The following is a 14,032-nucleotide window of genomic DNA, read 5'->3' on the forward strand; positions in this document are numbered from 1 at the left end:
GGAGGCGCCCTGGTTGGGAAACACTGTTGTACTTGCTGTCTCTTTTGTAGACAGTTCTGTTTATGCTAAGTAGTCTTTCTATTTGTAAGGCTGGGTTCCAGTGAGTCTGCGGCAAATTTGCGTGTGTATTTTGCTGCAGGTTGCACCAGTGCTACTTTGAAAGTGGTGAAAATCTGTGGCAAATCCACAGTACAAAAAATGAAGTTTGAGGATTACATGTAAAATTACTGCAATATCATGTGGATGTTACATGTGCAAATCAGCAGGTAAAACCCGCTGCAGATCCAGCCCATGTGAATTCCGCTTTACTGTCTTGGCAATAATGATGACCTATGAGACTACTGTATGTAATTTCTATTACAACATGTTGACAACAGTCCCTCTAAGCTGATATTGCCTCATAAAGTCACATTTCATGTTTGTGCCCTTGTTGGGAGGCAATGAAGCCTTAACCGCTATTTCTTTCCGGGCAGGAAAATACCAAGATATACCTCAACTTAATAGATCTGGAGTTCAGTGGTGACGTGAAACAGAACGAAAGTAACATCTTGGTACTATTTGATAAAGTAATAAAAAGCTCAATGCCCCTGGCTACAAGAATTACATTCTCTCAGAGGAAAGTAGAGTTCTTGGAGGACTTCGGCTCTGACATTAATAAGTAAGTTTATTATTCAGTTCTGAAATTAAAAATCATTGGTCTCTCTTAGGACTACAATTTCAGTTGCCAGAGTTCTGACCATTCTTCTAGTTTTTAGGAAAACTAAAAGAATGGTCAGAACTCTGGCAACTGAAAATATGGATAAGTGCAAGATAATGCACCTGGGGTGTAAAAACCCTCGGGCAGAATATAGAATATTTGAGTCGTGACCTCAGTATCTGAGGAAAATGGATTTAGGAGTAATTATTTCAGAAGACTTAAATGGGCACTGTCTCATACAAAAACTTTGGATATGTTGCAAAGCATGCAAAAACAATAGGTTGTGCAATTGCTTTCATTAGAAAATTTTCTGTATTTCATACTGAAAAAGCCAGTCAAACTGCCCCCCCTGCCTGCTTGGACACATACTAGTCCTGCTGTATCCATGCATCATCCCCTATGTCATGGACACACTTCCTTGATTGACAGCTGTGAGCGCAGGGCTCAGAGCTGGAGGAAAAATCCTCACACTGTCAGCTTGTCCCGCTACTGTCAGTGAGGACAAGCTGGGAGTTGTAGTTTTGATAATGCTAAGGGAGATGTGAGCAGACAGCATACTGAGGGAGGGGGCGGAGACCTGCACAGTGAGGCCACGCCCCCTCCCTTTGAGAGGAATTCAGACTAGTGAGCTAAATTAAAAGTGTAATAAAAAAATAAAGGTACTAGATACATAAAAATTAGATGTACATGGTCAGGATTAGGTACTGAGTGATATTAAAAAAAGGTACTCTTTAAAGGTAGGAAGACCATGTAATAGAGTAGCAGGAAACGCTAGCAGAATGCTTGGAGGTATAGGGAGAGGTATAAGCAGTAGAGAGAAGTGCTCATGGGTGTATAGGGAGAGGTATAAGCAGTAGAGAGAAGTGCTCATGCCACTGTAAAGAACACTGGTGAGGCCTCACTTGGAGTATTGTGCGCAGTACTGGAGGCCGTATCTCCAGAAGGATATAGATATTCTAGAGAGAGTTCAGAGATGATACTAAACTAGTACATGGAGTGCAGGATAAAACTTACCAGGAAAGGTTAAAGGACCTTAACATGTTTAGAAGAAAGAAGAGACAGAGGGGATATGATACTTTATATACATAAAGGGAATCAACACTGTAAAGGAGAAGATATTTAAAAGAAAAAGTACAAGAGGACATAGTGTTATATTAGAGGGGAAAGGTTTCTGCAGTAATATCAGGAAGTATTACTTTACTGAGAGAGTAGTGGATGCATGGAAAAGCCTTCCTGCAGAAGTGGTCGCTGCAAATACAGTGAAGGAGTTTAAACATGCATGGCATAAGACTATGCTTCATATAAGATAGGGATAGGTATAAGGCTATCCTTCATATAAGATAGGAATATATATAAGGCTATCCTTCATATAAGACAGGGATAGACATAAGGCTATCCTTCATATAAGATAGGAATAGACATAAGGATATCCTCCATATAAGATGGGGCCAGGGACTATTTATAGGATTCAGATTATTGGGCAGACTAGATGGGCCAAATGGTTCTGATCTGCCGACACATTCAATATTTCTATTACCCAATAACATGTTTGTAGATCTTTGTACGTTATGCACCTATCATACATTCTATAAAGTATCTATGAATCCTTTTGTGAATTGTTATTTTTTCTGCCGTCAGTCTCTGTAAACCTTGAAACTTCAGTATTGGACTAAAGCAGTGTTTTCCAACCAGGGTGCTTCCAGCTGTTGCAAAACTGCAACTCCCAGCATGCTGTCCGGGCATGTTGAGAGTTGTAGTTTGGCCACAGCTGGAGGCACCCTGGTTGGGATACACAGGACTGAAGGATGGCATAGGGCAGGGGATGACTATGGAGAGAGAAGATAGTATACATGCAGATCACACACTACACTTCTATCTCGAAGGGCCTATTCACACTATGTATTTTCCAAATTGAATTCCGCTTGGAAAAATATGGTACAGCATCCTCCCACCCATTGTTTTCAATGGATTCTGCTGCACCTTTCACAATAGACATTTCTGCTGTGGAAGTTCCTGACCCCAGACTCTGCCGAAAGAATAAACATGTTAATAATTTTGTTGGAATCCCCTATGAAATGCATTGTTGTATTAGGACAGGGCACCTCCAAGTGGTCCTAGCTTACTATGTCAGCGCCTGCTCCAGACAAAATCTCTGCCCGGAATATCTCTGAGCAAAGATTATTTTTCTCATTCTGCTCCATTGGGGGACACAGGAACCGTGGGTATATCTGGCTGACACTAGGCATACAAAAAGAAGTCGGCCCCTCCCAGCAGGGTATATACCCCACCTACTGCCCAAGAGACACTCAGTTTTAGTTTAGTGTCCTAGGAGGCAACACAAGTCTGGATTGCTCCAGGCCTGGTCTATTTTGTTATTTTTTAGTTAGTGTTTAGATTTTTTTCTTTTTTGTTTTTTTTTTAGGTAGGGGCAACAGGAGCATGGCGCTGCCTGTTTCCCCACATGCGACTGAAGGGCACAGTTCCATAGAGTATGGTCCATTAACCCTTCCTCGCCACCAGCCAGCATCAGGTTTGTAACTTGGGTCCGGGTCGCCTATTGCCTCTGCTCGCCTTGCTTAAAGTAGCCTGGCATGATGCAGAAGGCTTAGTCTGGTGAAGACTTCTGGGGAGAGGACTTCTAGGGAGGTAAGTATACCTCCATAGTCAGGTGAGTATGTTCCCTGGCACCCCTCTCACCCACCCCACTTCATCTAACCTAGGGCCCCTCAGGGGTTAATCATAAGGATAACCTTTATTATCAGGGTTGGAGGGGCCTTTTTGTTGTGAGGAAGGGGCACTTTTGGGGGCCTGCGGCTGTTTTTATGGGGAACTGGCCACGACTGCGGCGTACTTTTATACCGAAAGCCGTCCCCACACGCGGTGAGGCAGCTGTCGGCTTCTCCGGGCAGTATTTGCGGCCGTCCGGTCCGGGGCCCACCCGCTTCTTCAGTCCGCAGTCGGTCTCGACTATTATCTCCGGCAGCCGTCCCCGTATTGGGAGACTGCTGCCGGCTTCAAAGGCATCAGGGCGGCATGTTCGGCTGGAAGCCAGGCCGCTATTTCAGCCCGCGGCTTTGGCCTGGTCCCGGCCGCGAGTAGCTCCGCCCCTTTATTTCGCGTTCTCTGCGCGTCCAATGACCGCAGCGCTCGCATGGGGAGGGCAAGTTCAGCCTATCCGGTGGCAGCTCGGGCACGCCAGGCTTTTCTCAGCCTCTCCCGTGCTAGCGCGTGCCTGGGAACTCCTCCCCTTCGGGATCACGTGACACTGCTCCGGGTCCAGCACTGCTCTCTTCACAGACGCTGCAGCACTCTGCTCCTGTGGGTCTTCCCTTCTTCGGCTGCTGCATTTCTGCTTAATCCAGCCCCCTGTCCTGTATTCTTGAGGCTGCAGGGACGTCAGTCAGGAACCTGGGTGAGCTTGTTCCATTTTTCTTCTGTCACTAGTTAGCTGTGCTTGGCAATGTCCGCCCCCAGTTTTGAACCTTCTTTCAGACAAGGCGGCCCCTGCTTCGGTCACTTACTATGCTTGTACAGGGTGTAAGGTTAAATTTTCGGGGGGTTCGGCTGAACCCACTTGTTCTGCCTGCTCTTCCTCGCGCCCAACTCCCCCTACCCAAGATGGCCCTTCGGTGCATGTGGCCCCTGCCCCTGCCCCGGTTTGGGGGTCTTCCCTCTCCCAAACTATCTCAGACTTGGCACAGGTTTCCAAGGAAGTAGCTACGGCCTTAAAGCAGTCTTCCTTGCATTCCCCTCGGGAGACAAGTTTGGCATCTTGGGACCGTCGACGCTCCCACAGACGTCCATGGGTCATTTATCCTGACTAATCTCCTGAAAACAGGCGCCGCTCGCGCTCCAGGTCTCACGCTCCTAGGCAGCGTTCCCGGTCACGCGGCCGGTCTCCCAGGGGCCGTTCTCGTTCCCCGAACAGAGTTTCCAGATCCCGGTCACCTAGATTGGGAGCCTCCACTAACCGTTCCCGATCTCCAGGTGAACTAGCGGACTCAGACCCGGCTCCGCATTCAGATTCTGAAGAACTGTCATCCATGTCTGACTTGGTGGACAGCTTGGTGTCTGCAGTCAGGGACACCTTCCATCTACAGGACTCTGGACCTTCGGACCCTGCTCCTGAAGTTTCCTTTTTACACGTACTCATCGCTCTCCTAAGGTTTTCCATCCTCATAAGGAGTTTGATGACCTTCTGGAGACTGCCTGGAAGCTTGCGGAGAAGCGCTTCCAAGGCGCTAAACGTTTAGCCTCTGTGTCCATTCCCTCAGGATCTTATCTCTAAATGGACCGTTCCACCATCTGTGGACCCCTGTCTCCCGTTTATCCAAATCCACCACTCTACCGTTGGCGCATGCCACTTCCTTTAAGGATCCCGCGGACAAGCGGGTCGAGAATTTGGCCAAGTACACGTTTGAGGCAGTGGGATCCTCCCTGCTTCCAGCCTTCTCTTCAACCTGAGTCGCAAAGGCCTTATCGGTGTGGGCTTCACAGCTCCGTCAAGGGCTGTTGTCCGGGGCCTCCCCGGATGATCTGGCTGAGATTGCTCTTAAGGTTCCAAGTGCAGGTGAATGTTTATGCCAGGTTTCATTGGAGTCTGATCGCTGTGCGGCTGTCACGTCTGGCATCATTTCCGACGCTATGCGCGGTGTAAGCTCTTTGCTTCCCCAGAACAAGGTGCGCCGCCCTGCGGCTCGTGGGGGTTTTCGGAAGTCTACCTCCTTTCGGTCCTTTTGCTCCCTGGGCCATGGGCGCCAGGATAAATCGAGCTCCTCGCAGGGTAGACAGGGCCTGTCCCTCAAACTTAGCCCCTCTTGGAAGCAGGATAGCCGTTCCAACCGATTTCCCGCTAAATCGGGAACCCGCAAACCTTCCTCGACATGAAGGGGCGTCCCCACCCGGGACTTCGTCTCAGGTGGGCGGTCGCTTACTTCTTTTTCGGGACGTCTGGTTGGCACAAGTCCAGGACTCTTGGGTTCAGGACGTCCTCTCCGACGGTTACCAAATCGAGTTCGCTTCTTTTCCCCGGGATCGTTTTTTTCGGTCCCGGCCTCCTCGTTCACCTGCTCTGGCTGCAGGTTTTCATTCTGCCATTCGCACTCTGCTGCAACAGGGTGTCATTGTGCCCGTTCCATCTCAGGACTGTTTCAAGGGTTTCTATTCAAACCTCTTCGTTGTCCCCAAAAAGGAGGGTTCGGTCTGTCCGATTTTGGACCTAAAACTCCTCAATCGACATCTTCGACTTCGCCACTTCCGAATGGAGTCACTACGGTCGATCGTTGCATCCATGGATCATGGCGAATTCCTGTCTTCAGTGGACATTCGGGATGCGTATCTCCACATCCCGATTTTTTTTTTCCCTCCGTTTTCTACGTTTTGCCGTTCCGCAGGGTCACTTTCAATTTGTTGCTCTGCCCTTCGGCCTGGCCACAGCCCCCAGGGTTTTTACCAAGGTCCTGGCAGCTGTCATGGCCATTCTCAGGTCCTGGGGGGTGTCTGTCCTTCCTTACCTGGACGACCTGCTTATCAAGGCCCTGTCCCGGATCCAGAACGAGGAGAGTCTCCACATCACCCTGCTGACCCTATCCAGCTTCGGGTGGCTGATCAACGAGGAGAAATCCAACCTTTCTCCCTCCCGGTGTCTGGTCTTCCTAGGCCTCCGGTTTGATACCGGGAGCGCCCGAGTTTTCCTCCCTCCGGACAAGCTGAGTGCCAGTGTCCATTTGTTCCTGCATGGCAGTACTGGGCAGAATGGTGGCGGCCATGACGGCGGTTCCGTTTGCGCAGTTCCTTTGCCGTCTTCTTCAGTGGGCCATTCTGTCCTTGGATCACCGGATCCGTTTGCCCCCCTCGGCTCGTCAGTCTCTTCTTTGGTGGCTCCGCTCTCCTTCAGAGCGGCCGCTCGTTTCTACCGTTGAACTGGCTGGTTCTTGCGTATGCGAGCCTCCTTGGTTGGGGGGGGGGAGGGGTGTGTGTGTTCTGGACCGGACGGTCCAGGGCCGATGGTCCCCTCAGGAAGCAAAGCTTCCTATCAATGTCCTAGAGATCCGGGCAATCTTCCTTTGTCTCCGGCACTGGGAGTCCCTTCTTCGGGGTCACCCAGTTTGCACTCAGTCGGACAACGCCACGGCCGTAGCGTATGTAAACCGCCAAGGGGGCACTCGCAGCAGCGCGTCCATGACCGAGGTGTCCAAGATCTTGATCTGGGGGAGCGCATGGTTCCCTCCATATCAGCGATCCACATCCCAGGGGTGGACAACTGGGAAACGGACTTACTAAGTCTCTCCTCTCTTGATCCCGGGGAGTGGTTCCTTCACCCGGAGTTGTTGGAGTCCATTTGCCGTAGTTGGGGAGTTTCGGACGTGGACCTCTTTGCGTCCCGCTTAAGCCGGCAGGTTCCAACCTTCGTGGCAAAGTCCAGAGATCCTCTGGCCGCGGACGCCCTCGTCATTCCCTGGTCTCGGTTCACTTTCCCATACCTGTTTCTGCCACTTCCCCTCCTTCCCCGAGTGCTCAGGAAACTCAAGGTGGAAGGTTTATCGGCCATCCTAGTGGCTCCGGATTGGCCCCGCCGCTCTTGGTACGCCGACGTGGTTCGGCTCGTGGAGGACGTTCCCTTTCGGCTTTCTCAGGGTCCTCTTTGCCACCCCAATTCACAGCCGCTGCGTTTGACGGCGTGGCGTTTGAAACCGCGGTATTGAAGGCTCGCGGTTTCTCATCTGGGGTTATTCGCACTATGCTCAGGGCGCATAAGCCGTCCTCGGCTAGGATTTACCATAGGCCTTGGCGGGCTTATATTCGGTGGTGTGAGGCTCTTTCTCCGGTTCGTTTTTCTCTTCCGAACCTTCTGGCGTTTCTGCAGTCGGGCCTTGAAACGTGTTTGGCGCTTAGTTCTCTCAAGGGTCAAGTGTCGGCGCTGTCTATTCTTTTTCAGCTGCCTCTAGCTTCCGACTCATCGGTTCGCACTTTCCTTCAGGGAGTAACTCATGAGATTCCTCCCTACAGGTCTCCTACTCCCCCTTGGGACTTGAATTTGGTCCTGAGTGCCTTGCAATCCGTTCCGTTCGAGCCTATCCGCGACATTTTTGAAGCATATCGTTCCAAGGGGAAGGATCCTCCCTTCCGGGTTACAGCTCACTCCACTCGCTCTGTGAGGGCCTCTTGGGCGTTCTTTAACAGGGCTTCGGCCCTACAGGTGTGTAAAGCGACTACTTGGTCTTCGGTGCACATGTTCACAAAGTTTTACCAAGTGCACACTTCTGCATCCGCCGACGCCTCTTTAGGGTGTAAGGTTTTGCGGGCAGCGGTGGCTCTGTCGTCCGCTTGATTCCGGGTTGCATTGTTTTTCCCACCCCGGGGACTGCTTTGGTATGTCCCACGGTTCCTGTGTCCCCCAATGGAGCTGAATGAGAAAAGGAGATTTTTTTTACACTTACCGTAAAATCTTTTTCTCAGAAGCTCCATTGGGGATACAGCTCCCACCCAGTGTTTTTAGTTGTGGTCTGAGTCGTTTGCCTGTCAGTCTGTTGGGTCATTTGTTTTGACTGGGCTCTCTCCGGACTCTGTATTTTTTCGGTTCCTCTTTAGCTTTGGGACTAAAACTGAGTGTCTCTAAGGCAGTAGGTGGGGTATACCCTGCTGGGAGGGGCCGACTTCTTTTTTTTTTTTTTTTTTGTATGCCTAGTGTAAGCCTCCTAGTGGTAGCAAGATATACCCACGGTTCCAAGATTTTACTGTAAGTGTAAAAAATCTCCTTATTATGAATGATCCCTAAAGCATTTAGTATTCATCTGCTTAAAGGGGTACTCTGGTGGAAAATGATCACTTTAAAAAAAAAAAAAAAAAATTTTAAATCAACTGGTGCCAGAAGGTTACAGATTTGTAAATTTCTTCTATTAAAAATTCTTAATCCTTCCAGTACTTATTAGCAGCTTTATACTGCAGTTGAAATTCTTTTCTCTTTGGATTTCTACTGTCCATTGTAGGAACTGTCCAGAGCAGCATATGTTTGCTATGGGGATTTGCTCCTGCTCTTGACAGTTCCTGACATGGACAGAGGTGTCAGCAGAGAGCACTATGGTTGTGACAGAAAATAAATCCAAAAATAAAATTTCCTCTGTAGTATTCAACAGCTAATAAGTATTGGAACGATTAAGATTTGTTAATAGAAGTAATTTACAAATATGTTTAACTTTCTGTCATTAGTTGATTTAAAAAAAAAAAAAATAGGGGTTGAGATTTTGGGATTGTAATTTTATGCTATTTCTTTTTTATACTACGTTTAAAAACATTTTAATATATGCATTTAGAATATTGATTAATAGGCTTGTTCAATTAAAAAATTCAGTCTAATAAGATGCTTAAATGGAACTGAGCTGCAATACCACACACAACCTGAGGACAGGTGTGGCGCTGGTTTTGGAAGAAATCAGCTCTTGTTCTAACTCTGGATAACCCGTTTAATAAGCAGATTGTAATTTACTAGTGCAGTGTTTTTCATGGTGTCTCCAGTGTTTGAAGAACCACAACTCCCAGCCTCTGGCTGTCCTGGCGTGCTGGAAGTGGAAGTTTTGCAACAGCTGGAGACACGTGGTTTGGAAAACACTGCACTTAGTGACTAAGATGATCTTTTTATTCTGCTTGGTCCAAAAAATATGGTTTAGACTACGCTTTTCAGTTCCTCAAAACAATGGTACTAATTCAGTAAGTCAATGTTTGTTTGTTTTTCCCCACTAATTAATTAGTCTACTCTATAAAAATGTCCTTTGGAATCTTTGAGTATGTTAACACATGTCTTATTATGCTGTGCAAATCACTACAGTGGTCCCTCAACATACGATGGTAATCCGTTCCAAACGAACAATCGTTTGTTGAAACCATCGTATGTTGAGGGATCCGTGCAATGGGAAGTATAGGACGTAACACTCGCCTGTCCCCGCCGCTCCGGACCGTCACCGCTGCCCTGGATGTCGCCTTCCATCGCTGTCCCCGCCGCTCGGGAACCTCTCTGCTTCCCTAGGATCCTCGCTCTCCGTCGGCGCCATCACGTCACTATGCACGCCGCTCCTATTGGATGACGGGCCGGTGTGCGTGGCGACGTGATGACGACGGAGGAGAGCGCCTGCGATGCAGGGGATCCTGAAGAGGACGCTCCGGAGCCTGAGGACAGGTAGGAGACAATCACCGGATCACACGGGGCACCGTAAACGGCTATCCTGCAGCAGCTGGATAGCCGTTTATGCGATGGCTCCGACTTACAAAAGCATCGTATGTTGATGCTGCCTTCAACATGTGATGGCCTCTGAAAATTATCGTATGTCGGGGCCATCGTAGGTCGGGGGGGTCATATATACATATCTTCAGAAGATGCACTACATGCAAACATACTAAAAAAATAAAAAAAATATTTAAATGCAGTTACAGTGTTAACAAGTCTGTGTTTGTTTCAGGCTGTTGACATCCTATGATGATCACCAGAAGCTTTTAAGAGAGCAAGAAATTCAGAAAAGGAAAGCAGAGAATGGGTAAGTTGTGTTATTTGTATTTGGTTTCAAAAGATAGTAAAATACCTACATGGTTTTGTTATATTAACCAATGTGATTTATGGGCTGTCACTGCTGTTGAATTCCCTAAATCAGTTTTTTACCCCATACAGGGGGGCCTTCAGCTGTTGCACAACTACAACTTCCAGCATACCCAGACAGCCAAAGCTCATCCGGGAATGCTGGGTGTTGTAGTATTGTAAGAGCCTGAGGTACACTGTTTAGAAACCGCTGCCCTACATGGCGCACAGCTATTTCTTAATTTCTGCATTTCAGGTGGATTTATGAATAGTAGTAGTGTTGAGCAAATTTCCAGTAAATGCAACCAGAACTGTTGGTTCTTCTTAAATTATTTCCATTTTCAGTGCTCTGGGTGCGTGAAAAATATGTATACAGTCCAAGAAGACCTACTGTCATCCTGGATATTTTCAGGCACCTGGACCACTTTGAAAGTTAATTTATACAGACTAAGGGTCTGTTTACACGGGCGGGAATTTCCGCATCTTATTTTGCTATCATTGACTTCAATGGGTCCGAAGGAAAATCTGCAAATCTACCTCTATTGAAGATTTTCTTCTGACCCATTGAAGTCAATGGTAGCAAAATCCGCAGCAGATTTTCTGCAGCAAATACGCTGCGGAAATTCCGCAGATAATCCGCCCTTGTGAACGGACCCTTAAGCTATCAACGCTAAACAATAGTAAACACATAAAATAACTGCCTTTTTCTTGTCTGGCTTATCATATCACAATACCTATTCCATACTGCTTTGCTGTGACATGATGCTGGAAAAAGCGCACTGGATTGCACAGACTGACACTGCTGAGGGATGATTTACAGTAACTACTAGGGATCGACCGATATCGTTTTTTTAGGGCCGATACCGATAATCGGTGGAGGTTAGGGCCGATAGCCGATAACTTATACCGATATTCCGGTATAAGTTATCGGCTATTTATCCCCCCTCGACACCGCTGCAGAGCATTGATTTAAAGCGGGCGCTTTCAATCAATGCACTGCAGTGGCTTTTGCGGTGCCATAGGCTGCCGCCGCCACCACCCGCTTCTCTCCCCCTACCTGTCAGGGTGGTCCGGGCCATCCATCCTTCCTGTAGTGTCCGGCGGCATTCCAGGTGGAGGGTGAACCGGTCCGGGCTGTCCTTCTCCAGGGGTCCTTTTCTCCACTCCGGGCAGGCTCCGGCCTAGTATGCTGCAAAGACGCTGCTGCGCAGTGACGCCCGTGCGCAGCGACGCACCTGACGTCACTGTGTAGCGGCGTCTATGCAGCGTACTAGGCCGGAGCCTGCCCGGAGTGGAGAAGGACAGCCCGGACCGGTTCATCCTCCACCCGGAATGCAGCCAGACACTACAGGAAGGAAGGATGGATGGCCCGGACCACCCTGATAGGTAGGGGGAGAGAAGCGGGTGGTGGTGGCGGCGGCGGCCTATGGCACTGCAAAAGCAACTGCAGTGCATTGATTTAAAGAGCCCACTTTAAATCAATGCTCTGCAGCGGTGTCGAGGGGGGGATAAATAGCCGATAACTTATACCAGAATATCGGTATAAGTTATCGGCTAAGTTGAATTTTTTAATTTTTTTAGTGACTTGGAGGGTGGTGGAGGGGCCCGACCGGTATAGCGGTATGGGCAAAAATCCATACAGGTATACCGCCCACCACTACGGGGGGAGGGCGGTTGCGGTGCGTTGGGGGCGGGGCATTATCGGCTTATCGGTAAGGTAATTGCCGATACCGATAATGCCCAAAATCGTGATTATCAGCCAATAATATCGGCCATACCGATAATCGGTCGATCCCTAGTAACTACATGGCATTGTTGGGTGGTTTACTGAAGCACTGGTTTGAAGGTGCTGTTTTAGTAGGAAAGAAAAAGCAGCACCGCAAGCAATGGGTTACACTAAGCACTGCTGAGCATTTAATTACCTTTAATTGGCAGTGAGGGATGAAGTAGACTGGCTCAACTTGCATTCACACAGTCCAGGTTTTTTCTCTTTGCCTCTCTGCACTAGCGAAGCCAATTGCTCGCTTCCTTTTGTGCCATCGTTTTGTTTGACGTGTTTCATATCTTAGATGACAATGCAGTCATGCATAATTTTGCCCAAAGTATGAACATGTCTATTCCACCAACTGAATTACGCTGCAGAAATTCCACAGTGTGCACAGAGCGGCAGGATCCCATTAAAAACAATGGAAAATTTTTCAGGGGTTAGGAGTCATTATTGGTAAAGTTTACATGTTACAGAAAGAATTCTTGTAGCTCACACTTTCTCGGTCACTATTCATTGGGGGACACCTATACTGATGGGTATATGCTCTTGCCACTAGGAGGCGCTGACACTGGAAGGATATACCCACTCACTGGAAGTGAGGCAATCGGTTTTAGCTAGTGTCAGAAGGAGGCAAGACACAGGTCTGGGAGATCTCCAGACCTGGTCTATCATTTTATTAAGTTAAGTACGTCTAGTTAGGTTCTTTTTCCTTATTTTTCTAGGTTGGGAGACAGGAGCATGGCGCTACCTGATCTTCCACATGCGACAAAGGGGCACGGAAACCTAACTGTATGGGCCGTCAACCCCTTGACGCCAATGGCCAGCGCCTGGAGGTTGTACCCTTGGTCAGGGTCCCCCACTGCCCCTGCTCGCCTTGCTATGGCTGCCTAACATGATGCAGCGTGGCCATAAGCTGACTGAAGACTTCAGGGTAAGTTATGGCCAAGATCCAGGTAGGTATGTGAGCCAGCCACACACATCCCACTCCCCCCTTGTAAGGGGATGCCTTATTAAATCTGGCTTCACTGGGGTAGCCTGCAGCGCTACCACTGCAAGGGAACTCTGTGGGTTATGGTGCGACTCACTTCTTTATTTTGGGGTCTCCCTGGGTCTTTGCACTAGCAACACCACTCGGTGTACCGGCACTTGCGGGGATCTCCTGGTCTCCTCTGGGGCTCCCGACTCTGTGGGAGTGCCTCTTAATGTATTCCTGCCTGCAGATTGAGCTAGTCTAATGGACGGGAGCCGCAGCCGCAGGCTCCCCACGGACGCATCTTTCTGCTGGTGGTGACCACAGACCACTTCTCAGTTCCTATGCTGGCTGATGTGTTGGTCACTTCTGAATGCTGGCGGTGCTTTCACTCGGGTGGTAGCATGAGACAGAGTCTATAACCCACACGTGGCTGAGGTAGTGCAGCTCATCCAGGATGGCACATCCATGCGAGCTGTGGCAAGAAGTTTTGCTGTGTCTGTCAGCGTAGTGTCCAGAGCATGGAGGCGCTACCAGGAGACAGGCCAGTACATCACGAGATGTGGAGGAGGCCGTAGGAGGGCAACAACCCAGCAGCAGGACCGCTACCTTCGCCTTTTTGCAAGGAGGAGCAGGAGGACAACTGCCAGAGCCCTGCAAAATTACCTCCAGCAGGCCACAAATGTGCATGTCTCCACTCAAATGGTCAAAAACTGACTCCTTGAGGGTGGTATGAGGGCCCGAAGTCCACAGGTGGGGGTTGTGCTTACAGCCCAACATCATGCAGGATGTTTAGCATTTGCCAGAGAACACAAAGATTGGCAAATTCGCCACTGGTCCCCTGTGCTCAGATGAAAGCAGGTTCACACTGAGCACATGTGACAGACATCACAGTCTGGAGACACCGTGGAGAACGTTCTGCTGCCTGCAACATCCTCCAGCATGACCTGATTGGTGGTGGGTCAGTAATGGTGAGCGTGGCATTTCTTTGTGCTTGCCAGAGGAAGCCTGACTGCAATTCGTTACCAAGAT

The 14,032-nt window shown here is 48.9% G+C and overlaps 1 protein-coding gene and 1 non-coding gene across 7 annotated transcripts in view; both read left to right on the plus strand.

Moving 5' to 3' along the window:
• Positions 1 to 14,032, plus strand: part of PRPF39 (pre-mRNA processing factor 39) — a 56,285-nt gene that overhangs the window by 28,832 nt on the left and 13,421 nt on the right. For all 6 annotated transcript variants that reach the window (XM_056546942.1, XM_056546946.1, XM_056546944.1 and 3 more), the window contains exons 11-12: positions 474 to 658; positions 10,150 to 10,224. In XM_056546942.1, coding sequence (XP_056402917.1) covers positions 474 to 658; positions 10,150 to 10,224 — 260 coding nt within the window. The remainder of the gene's footprint in view (positions 1 to 473; positions 659 to 10,149; positions 10,225 to 14,032) is intronic.
• On the plus strand, positions 315 to 399 carry LOC130296127 (small nucleolar RNA SNORD127). The gene has a single exon (XR_008849127.1). It is a non-coding gene; the product is annotated as a small nucleolar RNA SNORD127 (small nucleolar RNA).

This window comes from Hyla sarda, chromosome 11 (genome assembly GCF_029499605.1).
Source record: "Hyla sarda isolate aHylSar1 chromosome 11, aHylSar1.hap1, whole genome shotgun sequence".
Taxonomy (NCBI): Eukaryota; Metazoa; Chordata; class Amphibia; order Anura; family Hylidae; genus Hyla; species Hyla sarda.